The 16,375-nt window shown below is 45.6% G+C and overlaps 1 protein-coding gene across 3 annotated transcripts in view; it reads right to left on the bottom strand.

The window, feature by feature from the left end:
- Window positions 1–16,375, bottom strand: part of FRMD4A (FERM domain containing 4A) — a 212,682-nt gene that overhangs the window by 182,056 nt on the left and 14,251 nt on the right. For 2 of the 3 annotated variants that reach the window (XM_059816142.1, XM_059816141.1), the window contains exon 1: window positions 9,086–9,262. The exons of the other annotated variant lie outside the window; for it this stretch is intronic. In XM_059816142.1, the coding sequence (XP_059672125.1) occupies window positions 9,086–9,244 (159 nt within the window). In that variant the 5' untranslated portion in view covers window positions 9,245–9,262. Of the gene's footprint in view, window positions 1–9,085; window positions 9,263–16,375 lie in introns of those variants that run through there. 3 annotated transcript variants of the gene reach the window in all.

Consider the following 16,375-nt stretch of genomic DNA (forward strand, 5'->3'; position numbering starts at 1 on the left):
TCCACCCAGGCCTTGGATGACATATATTTAATCAGAACAACATGACTGAAGTCTACCCCACAGGACAGTGGGTGTTTAATACTTTGGCATCTAGTTGGGTTTAGCGGTCTTAGCTCTTTCTGGTTTCAGCACAAAGGGGTAGGCGTCTCCAGAGAGTGACTTGTACCAAGACAGCCATCTTGGAAGTAACCAGCATAGATGAGATGCCTTATTTTTGGTAACTAAAGGAACGTGAGATGCATCCCATCTTATGTTTCAAGACACTGTGCAGAAAATAGCTAAGCCTAGGAAGACGCAGTTCAGACCTGGCTTCTGCAAACCCAGGGGATCAAAAGTGTTTCCCTTGCCTTGCTGGTAGGTGCATTTCTGTTACAAGCAGGGTGAGCTGCTGGGGATCGTCTCAGTTCAGATGGTTTGTATTTCTTGTGGAGACCACAGTTTTCATCCCTTGCAGGCAAAAGCAAAGACAGGGGCAGGAACACCCAAGTCATTGGTGATGGACTTCAAGAGAGCTCAGCTTTGGGACAGATTCAAATCCATCCTGGGCTAGAAACAGTTCAGAATCGCTTGTGTTTGCTCCTTGGCCAGTGGCCTATATAAGCTGCGTTGGCAATCCTAACCCATTTATTAGTGGGATAGAACTGACATCACAAAAGACTTTGCCCATGTTCATAACCGGGGCAGCCAGACTCCTTTCTCATGAGCAGACTAGTACTGGAGATTGAATGTTTCTCACAGGGAGGCAGGTTGGAAAAATCCACACAAGAGCAAAACAACGCCAAGTATGCATCCTCTTTTAAGAGGCTGCTGTATTTCTTGAACAAAAGCTCAGTGATGAGACTTGACCACTCAGTCTCCTCCTACCATCCCTAAAAGTTCATGTAAAGACAGATAGGAGGGTCAATGTGGGTTTAAAGTCTACCTCATTTTCTAGCAGAACTGGACAATTTGCTACGGCACATGGAAAGCACTGCAGTGTTGTGTTTGCAAGTAATTGGTGAGTGCAAGTCCCAGCCTGGTGCAGCTCCACATTAGCTTTAACAGGAAGGCAGCACAGCAGCCCCCGAGATGATTTAATGGTTCAGGTTCAACCATTGCCCAGCACACCTCTGGTGCCTGTCCCTGCCCTCCAGGAAAACCGTATGACTCTTGACCAGCTCTAGAAAAGCCGTGGAACTCTGTATCAAACACTGAAGGCAATTTTACAGTGTGTCGTAAAAATACCTGGGGATGGGAACTTATTGAACACCTCTTGTGCTTTCTCCACTGACGCCTCAAGCAGAAACGGCTTGAGGTTCCTCCATAGGCTGATTTTTTTTTTTCTGTCTGTTTGGATACATTTTCTGGCAAAGATGATTTTTTAACATTTGCGTTTTCTCTCCCCTCCCTTGCTGTCTAACCCTCTTTGCTTCTGCCTGTAACGAAGATGGGGTGAGAAACTCTGCAAGCCAAAAGCTCCTGAGCGGCTTTCGGAAACATGTGAGGCTCATTAGTCCTTTCTGCAACTCTGGGGCTTTTGGACTGAGGGTTATTTTCCTCTTTTTTTTTGTGATTTGTGTCGGTTGCTGTTGTTGGGTTTTTTTAAGGGAAGCAGTTCAAGTCTCATAAATGCTTAAATATGTAGCAATAAAGTTTGAGAAGTCTCCAGGGCAGCTCCAGAGCTTGTGGACTAGCTCAGCAAAGAGTGCAACGGAAAAAAGTCATAGTTGCCTCCCACTAAAAGTGGGAATTAGGCAGGCTGCAAGCTCAGAGGGGCCTGACCCCATTACGATACCCCACAGGATGGCTTTAGGGGGCCTGAAGTCTCCTGAACACCAGCTGTACCAGGGCATCACAGTGCTCCGCGGACAGAGCAGCTGCCAGCAAAGAGCCCTTCAAGCATAGCTCTACGGGTGGCACCGCTACCCACATCCACCGTTGTGCTTATGAGTAGAAAACCAACAACCCCACTGAAAAACCCTCTGCCCAAAACCAGAAGAGAAAGGATCTGGGTTTGCTGACTTCGAGGGAGTCAGAAACAGCTTCAGCTACAACCTGAGACCTGAATAAGGTCCCATGCTGTCTACTTTATCTAGTTAGCTAAAGCGAATTTTGCTGGCTCTTTTCTCCTGCCCACCCAACTCTCCCACACACCTAATCCCCCATTTCCTCAGCCTTCATTGTGCTGGAGCTGACTAGATTAATGGGAAATGCTAATATGTCAGGCCTGAAAGGAGAGCAAAGAGCTGGTTGTGTTTGAATTCCACATTAATCTACTGGGTGATGAAGCTATAAATCAAAACCTGGAAGTTTTACTAGTCTGAAATGATATGTTTAACATTTCAGCCCTTTCCTTCCTCCCTCTTGCCCGACATTGATTTGCACAGCCTTTTACAGCAGCGGGGCAGGCTTGCAAAATGCCGCTTTTGCTCCTGAATCCCTAATTGTACTTAGACATAATAAGATGTCTTCAAGGCAAGCAGGGTGAGGAATGATGCTGAAACAAGAACGGATTTCCCAAATTGCTCCTTTATGAGAAGGAAGACCGAGTTCTTGATAGGGTACATGGGGTTGTGGGGATGTCTCTGAGCCCCTTGTGAGGTGGATAACAGCCTGTCCCTTTATCGATGCAATACCCAGCTGGGTGCTAACAATCCCCCAGGTGAACGGAGGAGAAGCCCCAAAGCCCTTCAGTTCAACTCCCCAGTGCCCGCGGCAGCTGGGTGAAAGCGCACTAGCACCCCATTGCCAGCAGTGGGTACCGTGTGGGAAACACACCTGAGATGCGTTCTCCTCAGGGAAAATAAAATTGCAGGGTCTGGAAAATAAGGGGAATGAAGTAGCTGAACATAAGGCCCAAGGAGGACATGGTTCTCACATGGGCTCACGTGGCTGAGTACATCTGCGTGTATGTAGATGAAAAAACACCTTCTGGTCTGTGATACCTGCCAGCTCTGGCCCGAGAGGAGCGGCGGGGAGTTAAAGCACTGCAAAAACACCCTCAACGCTAAGGGACCAGGAGTCACAGGTGACTTTCACAGCTGGAAAACAGTTACTGAGCTGGGATCTGCGACTTGATTCTGCCTTGCAGGAACTGGGAGTTTCCACAGCAGCAGCAGCAATCTCCCTCCCAGCGCGGGGGGTGCCCAGAGCCCCCAGATATCCTTCCCCCATCATGGGACCTTGGCTTCTGCATTTGTTCCTCCCATTGCTCCTTGGGCCTTTATCCTCCTGCCAGCATGGCAAAAACTCTCTTCTCTTCCTCATTTTAGGTTAACATCCAGCCCCTAAATGCTACAGCCCACCTCCTTCCTTAATCCCATTACCTGTAACTGGATATATGGGGACCAATGAGGTATTGAAGACAATTCTGTGCTTGTGTCTATAGCCTGAAGTGAGTAATTTTTTCCTTCTCTGCCTCAGTTTCTATGGCAGTAAAATAAGCATGATATTACTTAACCGCCTTTCCAAGTACTTGGTGGATAAGAAGCAGCGTGTAAAAAGTACACAGCACCACTGTGTACAGCGTGCAAGGAATTAAACCTCTGTGATTGGTATTACAGCTCCTCGAGAGACTGCTCTGTGTCCAGCGGTCTGCCTCCGACTTGGTAGGAGCGGTTGGTGGGATTTTAAACAGACAGACACATAAACACATTTATACTGAAGATGTAGGTCCTGGCCTGCCTAATGTTCTTTGACACTGCACAGACATAGCCGGGAAACTAAAACAGTTGTTGATGCATTTGGAGATTAAATAAATAGTGAAATATCTTCAGGATGTTAAAATGCAGAACTGACTGCCTATCCCATAATAAACCAGCCCTCCCCCAGCACTTCTTGAAATGTGAGTATTTCCGCAAAAGCAGGCACTCTGTTAGTTCACAGGGCCATTTTTTTAGTAGGTCAGAGCCGTCAGACATCTTCTGGGCATTGGAGAAAATACACCCGACAGCTCTGTGGCTCTCACACAACTGACTGTCTGAAAGCCTCGATTGGAAGTTTATTATTTGTTAATCTCCTTTTTCAAAAGCGTTTTGATCACGCAGTCAGAAAACCACATGGTGGATCACTAAACACAATTAAAATATAGCAAGCATTCATGGTAATTAAAATATAGCAACTGGTGAATATTAGCCCCACTGAAAACAGAGCAAGGCAAGCGGTTTGTTCAGACTGTGCAGACAAATGTATCCCTGGGAATTGCAGCAGACTTGCAGGAGGATTTCCTTGCCGAGAAGAAAATGCAGTCTGAGACAGATGATGGTATTTTGCTTCAGGGTATCAAAAGCCTCTAGTTCTTGGATGTCGTGAGTACCACAGCATCACTTAAAAACAATGAGAAATGGAGTTACTCAGCATCTCTGAAAGTCAAATCCAGTTTGGAGACAAAGGAAAAAATTTGGGTTGTTTTAACCTATTTTATAACAACTACTGCTCAGAGTGCAACCTGAGCAAGTCCAGACTTCCAACTGCTGTGTCAGTTTGGATTTGAAGACTGAAATCTCAAGTGGGATGGGATCCTGACCACCACAGCCAGCATCACCCCAAAATTGCTATTCCATCTACCTCTGCTAATGCATTGCCACTGATTTCCCAAGAGCCAAGAAAGCAAAGTCTCACTTGTCAGAAATAAGGAGAATTACACCGATTATGTTGATGCCTGGAGCTCCTTTTCTCTTCAAGAACCCATTGCCTGTTGCATTGGCAGTAAATGTGGACTGTGCCCTTTGTACAATATTAGCTTTGTCCTTAGATATTTTGTAGATGAGACAGTAAAAGGGAATTACCAAACCCATGGAAGTTTTTCAGGATTTGTGTGGTGGAGACAACAGACTAGGGAAAGGATACCAAAAAATTCTCCAAGTTGGTGTCATACCTGAGGAGCCCTAGTCTTGGCTGATGGTGCAAAGGAGGACCTGAGTCCTCCCCAGTGGTGCGTGCACAGCAGCATGGGTCCTGCTCAGCCAGGAACCTGGCTGTGTGGTACACTGCTGCGGTACCCCCAGCCAGTCTCATCAAGGGTGAGCCAGCAATGACTCCAGAAGCACAGATGCACTGGGATCTAATTAACTCAAAGAAAAAAGCATAAAGGAAAGGGATATATGTATTTTTTTGGAGTATGAAAAGGTTTTGCTTAATTTCACAAAGTTCACTAATGTTTCTTTTTAGGGCTGTTTCGGTTCTGGTACCATGCAGTGGTCCTGCAGCTGATCTGCTTTGCTCTCAAGATGCGGTAGCAACAGGGATTAATATATTACAGCAACAAAACTGGCATGCTCAGAGCTTATTTGCTCACCTAAATAATAAACAGTGGAAGAAGTCTCTGTCTCTGGGAAGTGATTAAACTATCAGGCTTTCTGTCCAAGCAATATTCTACTAAAATACCCTGTCAGCGTTTGAACTGGAGGATGCTGGCTACTGGAGGAAATGCTGTTAGGATTAATATACGTACGTGTAGAGTTAGCTATCAGCTCATGCTGCCCACTAATAATTCTGCTGCTGCTGGCTCTCTGTGGTGATGAGCTATGAGATGCCTTTCCCAAGCAAACTTCCACCCAGCAGCAACTCTCCTGGTATCTGACTCACCATTTCAGGTCCTCTCCAAAGAATTGGAAGCTCATGGGCATTGACAAATAAGGTGACGTGGTTTTACTGAGCTTTTGCAGATGTTCACTGACTCTGTCTGAGAAATGGACAACTATTCAAGTCCACCCTGCTTTGTGAGTATCAGGCTGCATTGACGCTCATTTGGATGGGAAGGAAGGCACCTTTGCCTGTCCCATTTCCCTGGTGACTCCAGCAAAGGGGGATAACAGGATAACATGGCAGGAACTTGATATAATGCCATGGCGGATGACTGGATGTGTGCATGTTGTAACAGAAAAAGTGCACTTGTGCTTGTGCTCAGTGCTCACAACAGAGTAAATCTGTTAAAAGACCACTGATCCCAGGCATTATCACAGGCAGCAGCATTCCCTGAGGCACAGTGCATAGGCTGAGATAGGTTATTCGTAGTCAGAATCTAGACACATCTGTAAACTAACTCCTCAGGTTTGAGGACGGTTTTACATGGGTGAAGGGTCAAAAGGGGATTCAGCATTGAGCCCTTTTGCTTCCCCCTCCCCTTTCCCAGCTGTGGTGGTGCATTCCTTCCCCTCCCCACCCCCCCAGCCCCGGGACACTCTACGATCTCAGGAATTCCAGCTAGACCCTGGCCTTTGTGCAATGAGTTGGGCGGTTGAGCGTCCCTTGACCGTACCAAGAACTCTTGCACGGCTAAGGTGGAGAACAGCACTGACCGTACCAAGCACTCCTCTTACCTGGCTGAGGCGGGTAATGAGAGCGAGAATAATGGAATAATCAGTCATTCCCTGACAGGCCTGGGACATTCCTTACCTGGATCATAGCCCAAGGGGAACAACACCATGGTTACTGAAACTCCATCATTTTGCTAATGTCTAAAGCCAATCATCTTGTGAACCTATAAACAGCAGTTCCAAGTGAAACCTTTCGAGCTCTCCTGGACCACAGCGGGCTGCGACCAGCATCTCCCTCTGAATGGGGAAACTCTCAGAGTTTCACACTCTCCAGTTTGTGGAATTTTGGAGGACCGCGTGGAGCTGGCAACGGGACCTGGGCTAAAACCTTCTTCTCCCCGAGGCTCAACCCTGGCCCGACGAGAAATGCTGAGACACTTGAAGTCAGTATTTTTGTGGAACTCGAGGGGAATTTTTAACAGGTACCTTTGTATATATCTATATCTTTTTGTCTGTCTGCGTGCGTGTGTGAATCAATCTGTAATCAATCTACTGTTGTGATTGTAGTAAATTCTACTAACTCACTCACTTTGAAAATCTCAAAACTAATCCATGATAAGTGTTGCTAAAATCATACGATTTACCTCAAGCCATGAATGAACTCAAATTGTTGCTAAATACACATAATCCTTCAGATAAAACCCATTGACCAAGTCTGGGACTAGGATTAGACCTAGCCGCACCTGGACTCCTCTCTAAGAAGGAGTTCAGAAAGCAATGGGATCTATTCCGAACCTCGTGACTCAATGGAAGGGCCTCCCTACTCTCTGTATTCCTTTCACTAGACATAAACCGCTGTCCAAGTCTGGGACTAGGATTGGACCTAGCCGTACCTAGACTCCTCTCTGAGAAGGAGTTTAGAAAGCAAGGGGGTCTAAGGATTTCTTTGTTCCTTGTACCCTCTCTTTTCCTTTAGACATGAACTGTTGACAAAGTCTGAGACTAAGTCTGGATTCAGCTGCACCTAAACTCCTCTTTGAGAAGTTTAGAAAGCAAGGGAGTCCATTCTGAACCTTGTGACTCAACGGAGGGTCTTCCCTACTCTTTACCCCTTTTGTTTCTCTGTTCTCTCTCTGTATAAATAATTCAGATTCGATTTTAATTTGATTTTCCTTCATATGTTTTAGTAAGTAATAGAGTGGACCTTGCCATCAAATTCTGTTAAGTCGCATTTTTACAAACTTCTATTAAAATTGCCTTTGCCAATACCCTTGATGGTGATTATTCAAGCAGCCTAAACCACTCATTCATGACACCAGGCCCACGTGAGCTAATTGGCCTCAAGTTCAGGCTCTGAAAACAAGCTGCAGAGAGCGGAAGGGGCAACCCCACACCGTAGGCAGCCTCTGCACAGACTGACCCGCTGGCTCTTGGCACCGGCCAAGCCCAAGCGCAGCCCAGGGAGGGCAGCTTGGTTCACTTGGAGCCATCACTGTGGTACCTCTCATGGGGGTTTCAAAGCTGTGCTCCAGGGCCCCCAGGGCAATCGGTGGGACAAGAGGTCCTTCTGGGTAACGGGTTTGTGTTAGTGGCTGCAGGCATCTTCTAGGACAAACAAATACTTAAAATAAACACAGTGCCTGTGCCTGCTGAACTCCAAAGGAGGCCATAAAATCTATTCCTGAAGTCTGCTGAAACAAGAGCACGATCTGAAGCTGGTTCAAAGTTTGCTGAAATTACTAAGAGCCTTCCCTTGGTCTCCCTCTAAGCAACGCACGCAATTTCTACAGGCTTTTAATCTGGCTTCTTCTGTATAACTTGGCTTCACATATGGACACTTCCAAAGCACAGGAAAAGAGAAATACCAAGCAAATGGGAGTAGCAGAAAATGCCTTTTCCAAATGCAAACACCGATCAGTCAATCCAGTGTCTGACATTAGCCAAACCTGTGAAGCTGATAAATATTGTAATAGGTTTATCCACACAGCAAAATAAATGTCTAGCTGCAGTTGTCTAAGGCTGATTAAAAAAGCAGATGAGCTGGATACTGGTTGGTTTACAGTGTCATTTCAACCTGGCGTCACCTATAGACTGGAATGAATTACTATTCAAGGTGGTATCCAGTTCTAGTGCCTTTGCTGTGATGTTCAGATTGTTTAACCCAGTTTAGCTAGTCTCAGAAACACACAGTTTATTACAGCTGTTTTGTTATACCTCAAGCTGCAAGCAGTTAGCGTAACTGTACAGAGAAGCCAGTCGACCAAGCCTCAAAACTTTCTATACCACATAAAACACACACCAAGTTAAACAAAAGTTTTAGATGATCAGATCCTTCAGCCTTTGCAAGACTAAGCAGTCAGAAGGCATTGCACAAGTCAGGTAGGGATAACTAGTGCTACTGCAGTTCAAAACCGCATTTGCCCATTTTCCACAGGTTATGTGTCTTTAGGCATCTTCTCCTCTGGGGAAGTTATAAATTACTCTTGTGCAGCCTCAGCAACAGCTCAAGGATGCAACACAGCTAAGGCTGGCTGGACTTATGAGTATAAAGCTCAAGGAAAGGGGATATAGCAGAGTGACCCTTAATTTGCATTCACTTATTCCCCTCTGCTGTGTGGGAAGGAGAGTTTGGACCTGTGTTCAGCCACAGGAGACCCCACCACCATCCTCAAAACCTGTGTTTCTCCTCCCAGACCTCCCCTGCCCATGGTGTCTCCTCCGTCCCACTGCCTGTGGTAGGACCCGAAGCGGTTGGCAGGAACAGGACAGGACCCTGTGCGACTCCCCGGGGGGTTTCCCCTCTGCAGCACCGGGGTTTGAGGGTCTGGCCTGGTGTTTTGTAACCCTACCTGATAAACGGCTCTGGAAATGCACCATGGCTTCAGCATGAGCTGCAGGACCCTCAGGTTTCCAAAGCGGCAAGTCCTCAGAGCCCGGGATGTCAGGCTCCACACCAGGCTGTCCCAGCTGTAGAGCAGATCCTCAAAGCCAAAGAGCACAGCAGCCATGCCAGCTCTCCGTGTGAAACACCCCGGTCTCCCCGCTCGGAGGCAATCAGCTAATCCCAAGGCGCCTTACGAACTGCAAGGTTAAAAAGTCACTGCAATTTCCATCAAAGAAGGAGAAGGAAAAGAAAGGAAAAAACCCCAAACCACCAAACCAAACCCGACAACAAAAACCAGCAGCCAAAATAAACTGTTTGGGGATGTGTCTTTCTCCCTTCGCACACGCCCTTCAGGATGTGGTTTCTCCCTCCGTGTGTCTTCTCAAAGCGAGTTCTGCTGCACCCAGGGATGAGCAGGGAAGAGGTAAAAATACCTCTCCTGACTTAGGAAGGCAATTGCACATCCCTCGCAAAGGGCTTCTTGGTTACACTGCATCACTTCCCAGCCCTCCGCTGCAGAACCAAGAAGCGAACTCGGATCCAAAGTCATCACTTTACAAGCTCAGTCCTGGGACTCCATCCAGAGGGAGGAAAAAAGCCGCTCGCTCTCCCTCTGCCAACATTCCCAAGACATTCCAGTATTGGGCTTAACTCTTTCAAACACTCCCAAAGAACAGCTGAGAAGACAGCTTTGCCACATGCAACATTTCATCCTTTTGTTTCGTGTGTTGACTAGCCATTGCACAGTTACACTCCAGTCTTTTTTCCACCCAACTGTCTCTTCTGGAGCCTTTATATGTTTTGGACTCAGAATGGGACTTAATCTTTATACGAGACTTATGCAACAGTCTGCAAAGCACCTTATTTACCCAAGGGGTGATATCTTGGAAAGTTGCATGGATTAAACAATGCCCATTTAAAATCAGTCTGATTCAGCTGGTGTGGACACTTTTTTAACCCTTGCTGAGCTTGCGTTCATAAGGGTGGGTTTCATCTAAACAAGCCCAGAAGAATGCAATACAGTTCTCTACATCTGAGGTGGATGCCAAAACACCCTTTTTAGTTTACGGATGCAAAGATTCATTTCTGGCATCCCTTCCTAAAATAGGTCTTGAGAAGAGATAAGTTCCCTGCCCATTTCCCCCCAGGAGCAGCTTGTCTGGGTGGAGACTTCAATGCTCTCAACATCTATGATGAGGTGGGCTGACGGAACTGGTCCAGTGAGGGTAAAAATACATTATCAACACAAGGGTTTTGCAGTTCAGTTAAATCACCACAAAGTCCATACGGTTAAATTGCAACAGCTTTTCCAACTAAATACCATGAGTGCTCCTTCTACCTATGGGCTAAATTTTAATAACTAGGTGGGGAAACCGAGGTGGAAGTATTTTTACCAAAGGCACAGTGCAAACCAGCGGCCTTGGAGACAGCTGCCTGTCAGTGCTATTTTTCACTCATTTCACTCTCCCTTCAGAGGAATGTGCACAAAAAGTCAGCAGGACTTGGAGGGAGCAGATGGGAGTCAGCTGGGGAGTGCCTACACAGAGGCACTTCTGAGGAGGCACTTTTTAGAAGGGTAGACAGGACAACACCACTTTGAGCTGAAATCATGAGTGATCTGCACGCACTGAGCCCCTAAAACTGCTGGATTAGCAGAGCTGACAAGTCGTCATTTCCCAAAAGCCTCGATGTCTTCTCTGAGTCAATTCCTAGGGTGGGAAATGAGCAGGAATATTCATCTCTGGTTGGTTTTCTGCAGGTCTCTCCTACCCTGACCCCTTCCATAATTTGATCTTTGAAGACTGAAGGGCACGAAGCGAGCAGTGCATCACGATAACAGCACAAGGATGCTCATCAGCTCATTGACAGGGCAGGTGGAGGGCCAGGAAAATACAGCTGCAAAATTCATGTTCTCAGCCTAATTGCTTCTTCAGGACATCATTTTTAGAGTGGCATCATAAAATATGGTAATAAAATCCTAATAATATTTTCTTCAAACTTGTTAGAAGCTATTCATTCTGCAAAGTGTAGTTTTCTTTCCTCCTCTCTCTGTCGCTACCTATCTGTTTCCTTGGTGTCCAGCCTTTGCTGCTAGTCTCCCTATGCTCATCATCTTTTGGTTATTTCTTTGCCTGCCTGTAAACTAGGTAACACACTGCCTCCGTTAGCAGCAATGTAGACATGGGACCAGGAACATCTCCTTTATAAAGCCTCATTTGAAAGAAAGGGGTTTTTTTAATATAACTTGACTAGACAATATTTGCTCCAGGCTACAGTCTGGTGTATAAGATCTCTGCCTGGGAGCACAAGAGAGGAAAAGAAAGAAATGTGTTTGATAAAGGAAAACAGAGGGGGGAAAAGAAACCATAGCAAGTGATTGCTCTGGGATGTGACCTAACCCCTTTGGTATTCTGCAAGAAGGAGAGGAGGGGAAATGGAGGATATGCTGCAGTTTTAAAATTAGCTACTCCACATGTGCATCTAGTCTTTCCGTATGCTCGAAAGGAGACTTTCAGTCTCCCGTCCCAACTTGGTAATTACTCAACAGATGAGGGCAGCTCTGAAGGAGCATTTTCACTTGGCTGATGACATAATCAGGCTTTCTGAAAACAGTTCCCCTATGTATTTATTTAACTGATAGACTGGAGCAGTTGCCTTAGGAGTCACTTGAGTCTACAGGAGGCCCAGTGAGCATTTCAGTGTGTAGATTTACCTTCATGATTAGAGCAGATTGTTTGGTTTCCTGTGGAGGTTTTCCTGCTGATTAGGCACATACTATTTTTGAGGGGGTAAAAGCTGCCTGAATACAGATTACCCGTCCCACCTCGCAGCTTCCGAGGGAATTGCAATCATGGATGTTTCTCAGGCAAAGACTACCCATCCCCTCCAGAGCCAAGGGATACACCACCAAAGGTCCTCTTTTCCAGGGAGAAACCACAGAAGATGCTTTTACTTATCCAAAAAGGCCAGAAGAGGTCATTGCTACAGGGAATGGCAGAAGAGAGGAGAAAAAATTACCAAGAATCAGCAGCTTGGCTCTTCTGCTGGTGTACACTTTGTGTAATTTCTGTAAAATCATCTTACTTTTCTATAAAACATGCTGAACTTCACCTTCACTAAGGTCAATCAGGAAATAAAAAAAGACCTTTGCACTCCACATAGATCTATAGACTTTTGCAGGTCTTTTCAACACAGCCTTTCTAATTATGCACTGATTATTTCCCGCTGTTTCTGAGAAAATGTCAGGCAAAACATTTACTATGAAACCTCCCACGTTTTACTGACAGTCCGAAGGCTGTTACTAGGGTATAAATATAGCTCCTTACTTCCCATGAAAAAAAGAAAAAAACCCTCAAAACCCTTTGGGCTGCTGTGTTGTTTCATGGGACTGTCACCGAGGGTTGAAGGCTGGGCGTGGACTTCTCAACACAACCCCAACAGACAGCTCCTCCTCACCGCAGACCCTGCAAATCACTGCTGTGCACTGATGTAGGTAGATGCTGCCTGCACCGGGAGCACAAGAGATGGGTCTGTGTTTTACCTTTAGGCAGATTGTATATTCTGGTCTCAGAAGGAGGAGTTGAGCATCTCTTTCCAGAGTGCTCTCGAGTAAATCTCTACCCACAACTTTCCGATGGGTGTGGATGTATTTGGGCGCGTTGAAAGACAGACGTGCCGGGTGGAGGGTGGTTTTCTTTGAGCTTGCTGTGGACATACCAGAAACATCCTGCTTCTGCTCAACATATGGCCCCAATGGTCCCTGCAGCTCCAGCTCAATGTGGTCTTTTAGGTCTTATTTCAAATCCATTACCCTTTTTGATCTTTATTTCTCTGTAATGTTAAGAGGATTAATGTTGTTAGATCTTCGTGTCTAAAGTTCCCTTTCATGTTGCAGCTTCATGCTTTCTTATGTTGGAGATGTTTTTTGGAGATGTTTAACTAGTTGCATTTTCCTCCTTGTGCCTTAATGGCACATCATTTTTGTGGCTGATAGGATGGGAACATTTAGAGATGACCCACTGCCAAGTGATCAAACACACGGAGAAGGAGCCACTCTCTTCTTTCGCATGTGCCCACACAGAACCAGGGCCCTTGTGGGGACCTACAGAAGTGACCTCCCTCCTGTAACTGCGCTGGACCACAAATTCTGCAAAGATTTCCAAATGGATGTTGGGCACCAAATCCACTTGAGAACCTGAGCCTCTGAGTGCCCTGTTCCCACCCCAACCAAGGTGGTCTCGTCGATCATGCTGACCCATTTGGGCCTCTCTGTCTTTCCTCTGACAAGTGGCCTCGCTGCCACCCAAGGAGGGACCATAGAGGGTTTCTACGTGTCCAGTGGCAGCTTCCAAGAGTGCAAGGACCAGATACTATTGGCATTATTTCTTGTACCTATGCCAGGTTTTGTACTTTGTGTAAGGAAAGGTTTGAGAGAAGGGTTTTAGAAGGAGCTGGGAATGGCATTTGTGTTGAAGAAGCAGATCCTCAGACTTTGAGGACTATATTATAAAACATATACGTACTAAGCAAAGGAAACTTACCTGAAGTTAAAAAGAGAGGGAAAATAAAGTATGGATGTCCATACTGGGTCTGCTGAGAGCTTTGATCAACTAGGGGTCTGCTGACCCTGTAATCATTTTGTGTTGCTATAATTTCATGAGCTTAGTCTGACTGGGCCACAAGACCTGGACAATGATCATGTCTGAACCTCACAGACAGAGGAGGCACCAACACCCCTACCTCACCTCTCCAGAGCTGTAGGTCAAGAAGCTGTACTTGGAAGTATCTCCCCAAAGTTCTGCTGCCCCATGTAAATGTGATGGCCCTGCCTGCACTGCTTCAGTTACCTTCTAACTCTCACCCATCCCACGCTACCAAAACCATAGATACAAACAGCCTCCACCCCTCACCCCCTGCTCTGCCACCACTGACAGTCCTACAACCCTCCTGCAGAGAAAATGCAAGAAACTGAAGACTTCACTGCTGGTTACATTTTAGGACAAACATCACGAGTCAGAAATCCTGGCCAATTTCCTCAAGATGTTCTCATGAGTCCATATGGCCTAAAATGTTCCATAATGAAATGAACTGCTGCTTTACATCAGTAACCAAATGAAAATTTGCTATTCCAGTCATCCACCTTGATCATAACATTTCTAAAGCTCTTTGAAAATGTAAAGTGCTCTGGTAGTGCTAAGTATTATCGTTATGCAAACAGCAGCTCCTTCTGTGTAAGGCTGTACGTGTCTTCACTTTAGAGAGGTTTTTATTGACTGACACAGGAGAGTATGTCATATCCTCAAATCATACACATTTCATTTCTTAAAGTAAGCTGTGTTAGTGATTTAACAAGGTTTAAAAGTAGGTGAATCCTATACAGCTGGGCTCATACTTGTCCCTAATATTCCACCAGCTAAAGTGATTTCACTTCTACTACGCAGAAATGTGAAAGAGATTGCGCAGAGATTTGCTATTCAATCCTCTTTCTCTGTGAACACTGCGGTGAATGAGTCTGCAGGAGGGGATGTAGGTCAGGACAACGTATTAAGTAAATCTTGCAGAACAGCCACAGAAAGTGAATGGTGAGATCTTAAATGCGATTACTCACTTTGGAAACCCAAGCTTGCGATTAACTCTGATCCCACTGGGGACTGTAAAGTCCTGTGACCAGGGTGTCCAATTGAAGTAGCACGCGCTTGCACGTGCCCATCGCCACAAGGTTTATCGTCACGCTGCTCTCTAGTATTATGTGCAGAAATACTTGGGAGAATAATATTTGGCCAGAAGAAAACAGAAAAAAATCACAGGCTGCCTAGGAGGCAGGTATGAACAGGGGGCAACCTAAAGCTCATCCAGCAGCTGAGCTGTTTTCCTTCCATGTTATTGGCCTGTGTCTCTAATAGCATCCGGCAAGGGTCAGGGGTGAAACAATACGAACTTGAGACAAACCTGTGTTTGTGCCCATCAGGTGGGCACTGAATTGCAGGCTGCAGATGGAACACACCTGACTGTTCAAGGAAGGAGTCACACACTTGTTCAGTTACACTTTTCATGTTTCAAGCTTTTGCTTATTCCTTTGGCGACTGGAGCAAGTATTGACCATTATGAGAGGTTCCCCTGTACCCCTGTGTTCATACCATTTTGAATTTTACATTTAGCTCATGCTTCCCACCCCTGATCAGAAAATGATGCCCAAGCTGTCAAAATGACCTTGGCTGTGGGTTGTGGTTTGGAGGACACATTGCTTTATGTTGCAGGTGTCTCTTAACTGGCACTATTTGCTTGGGAGAGAGGACAAATCTGGTGGCTCATAAAAAGCCAGTGTGCAGTTTTGCCCTATGGCAAGATGGATAATTTAATGAAGGGCAGCCTTGCTGCCTATGCAAAACAAGCCTACGTACAGCACAAATGGCCCATTTCAGCAGAACATTTTCTTACAACTTATCCTGCAGATATATTTAAGTAGTCTGTCTGATTCAGACCCAGTGGTAACACTCACTGCATTCAATGACTAATACAAAGTCCTTTCTGTTCACAGACAAGAGCTGAGCATTTCATTAAAAAAGAAGAGGGCAAAGGGAACATATTTTAGAAAATCAACGGTCCAGATTTCTCATGTTTGATCTTGCTTATGGGTTGGAAAGCCTGCTCCTACCTCATTTAAAGCGCATATATTTAATTCATTCTGAAACTCCTTATAAATGGTCATTACAAATAAATACTGGTCTTGCTGGTTAGGATGTAATTGTCACTGGACAGAGAGGAAAGATATAGTATAAGCAGGTCAAATATAACCTTCAGAGTAGAAATGAGGAGAGTTCTGGTCCTATTCCAGAAAAGTCATCAGTTTCCTGAGCAATATTAGACGAGTCACATCACTTTATGGGTCTCCATTTCCTCAGTAGATTAATTCACAGACATTTGTCAGGTGCTATGAAATCTCAGAGGAACTGTTTTACATGAAAAAGTAAATATGTGTTCAGCCTGCTAGAAAGCCAACTGGTCATATTCCACAAGAGCTATGCAGTAAAAAGCAGAAATACTTAAGATACCTTAGATCGATAATGTATCCTCTGTGTTGAAAGCTCCTACACTGATTATGAAAATGAGCATAACTATGGGTGAATAAATGTTTCCTGAGGTGAAGACTGGTTAGGTATACATATGTGGGAGTAGCGCTGTATACATTCAGGCATTGCTAAATGCATGTGGGGAGGGTGCCTTGGAGGTACATGATGGCTCTGTTGACTCTGAG

This window comes from Gavia stellata, chromosome 4 (assembly GCF_030936135.1).
Source record: "Gavia stellata isolate bGavSte3 chromosome 4, bGavSte3.hap2, whole genome shotgun sequence".
In the NCBI taxonomy this organism is placed as follows: Eukaryota; Metazoa; Chordata; class Aves; order Gaviiformes; family Gaviidae; genus Gavia; species Gavia stellata.